General features: G+C 52.4%; 1 protein-coding gene across 3 annotated transcripts in view; it reads left to right on the plus strand.

Moving 5' to 3' along the window:
• The window catches only part of LOC113800284 (uncharacterized), a 1,391-nt gene extending 793 nt beyond the window's left edge, over nt 1-598 (plus strand). For all 3 annotated transcript variants that reach the window (XM_027351032.2, XM_027351030.2, XM_027351029.2), the window contains exon 2: nt 52-598. In XM_027351032.2, the coding sequence (XP_027206833.1) occupies nt 281-583 (303 nt within the window). In that variant the 5' untranslated portion in view covers nt 52-280 and the 3' untranslated portion in view covers nt 584-598. The remainder of the gene's footprint in view (nt 1-51) is intronic.
• The last annotated feature ends 1,516 nt before the right edge of the window (nt 599-2,114 follow it).

Consider the following 2,114-nt stretch of genomic DNA (forward strand, 5'->3'; position numbering starts at 1 on the left):
CATAAATCATTCTCTGTCGGTTGTCCTCCTCATGTTCCATTGCCTTTCCAGCTGACTCTGAGTACTCGAGACTTTCGAAACCTCACTCGATTTCCATTCTAGTTGTGGAAAAGATAAACAAGCCCAGCATTTCCTTGAAGACCCCGAGTCGGTCTTCCGGGAAAGCCCTCAGTCTCTAAGACGTCCCTTTGGAGTAGTGACAGTGTCTGCATTGGCGTTCAAGGTGTCCTCAAGTCCCGAAAGTGTCCCTTGCTCCCCCGTCAGTGCCCCTGCGAACACCATGGCGGCGGCACTTGTAGCCCGAGGGCCCGTTCGCTCTCGCTCTACTGAGATCCTTTGCGTGGGTTCCTTCAGCATCGTGGTGGACAGCGTGGACGGCGACGTAACCGGTGGCCCTGCAGACGACGAGGTGTTCGGCGAGGACGGGGCGCTACCGGGGGGCGGAGGCGGGGGCGACGGCGACGCCTCCAACGCCTCCAGCCGGGGCTCCAGGACCTCCATCAGCAAGGAGGAGACAGACGCCAAGCTCGCGCTCTTCAGGGTGAGGATCTGTGCTGTTTCGTTCGAATGTCTGTATGGCTAATGTTTCCTCCCCTGGAGTCAGTGCGGGGAATCACAGGTGTTCATTTTCCGTTCTCTCTCTCTCTCTATCTATCTATCTATCTATCTATCTATCTATCTTTCTCTCTCTCTCGTTTTCTTTTCTTATGATACCAGATTAGAAGGTAAGTTGAAATAAACATGTGGAAAAACTCTTCCCTTCAATCGACGGCAAACTCTGTTCTCACATTTCAAAAGAGGGAAAAGGAAAGCTATTCCAGGTAGCGATACCACCGATTACGCTTCCTGTCGAGCCAGTGGGTGGTTGAGCGTAACAAGGACGTGGCTAATGACCCATTCATTTTCCTCCTCCCGAGTCTTCCTCCCCATTCATCGCGTGTCATCCCCATTACCTCCTCTTCGTGTAGAATCCCTGGTGACAAGTTCCTCGTTTTCCCCATTTTGTTCGTCAGGAAAAGAGCGACACTCGCCGCGCCGTCACGAGCGACCAGTGCGGCGATAATTGCATCTTGAAACGTCTTCAAAATCATCTCGAAACCCACCTTCTTCCGTAAGATGGGGGGGGGGGGTAGGGAGAGAATGGACGGGCATGGGAGAGGGGGCAAGGAGCGGGGGAAGGCAAATTACACCGGACGCTGAACCGGTTTTATTTTTACCGCCATCTTTTGTGAATCGAATAAATCTTCGCCATAGATTACACTCTCCCCCCTCCCCCTTTCCCCCCACTCTCCCTTCTTCCTCCCAACCATTCCCCTCTCATCGCTTTAACAACCTTCCTCGGGGCAATTGCAGGGGCGCAAAGGGTTAGAGAGGGGCAAGGAGGGAAGAGCAGGGAGATGGGAGGGATAGAGAGGAAAGGAAGAGAGAGAGGAGGATAAGGAGGGAGAGCGGGAGGAAAGAAGAGAGAATTGGGGAGAAAAGAGGATAGAGAGAAGAGGAACGGGGAAGGAGAAAAGAGGGGAAAGGGGAAGAAAGAGGAGAGGAAAGGGGAAGAGAGAGAAAGGGAAAAGGAAGGAGAGAGAGGGGGAAAAGGGAGGAGAGAGGAGGGTGAAGGGAAGGACAGAGGAGAAAAGAAAGGAAGAAAGGAAAGGGGTAGCGAACGAAGAGAACAAGAGGGTATAGGTTATGAAAGGGATGTCACGGTATTTACCCAAGAAAGGTAATGACCTTTCGAAGCCCTGTTCACGACCGAGCTGTTCAGGCGCAGTGCTCCACCCCCTCCCCGCCCCCCCATCCCTCTCGCAGCTCCCCCTCCCCCCACTTTGGTCTTTCGCGAGAGGCAACGGAAAGGGGGGGAGGGGGATCTTCGGAGACGGGACGAGTGTTGAGTTAACTGCCCTTTGATCTGCTCATGAGATGGCTGAAGCATCGCTGACAAAGCCCCTCCTTCCCTTATTGGACAGGATAACGACTGAACTGCTCTTTTCCCTTTGTCGTCTTTTCGTTTCAGTTCTATAGGTCTTGTCGGCGGAACCATTATTTATTGCTATTTTTTTACTCTTCCATTTTTCCCCCAAATATTTAATCATTTATCCGACTGTTTTGTTTACTGT

The sequence above is a fragment of the Penaeus vannamei genome, chromosome 3, assembly GCF_042767895.1.
Source record: "Penaeus vannamei isolate JL-2024 chromosome 3, ASM4276789v1, whole genome shotgun sequence".
In the NCBI taxonomy this organism is placed as follows: domain Eukaryota; kingdom Metazoa; phylum Arthropoda; class Malacostraca; order Decapoda; family Penaeidae; genus Penaeus; species Penaeus vannamei.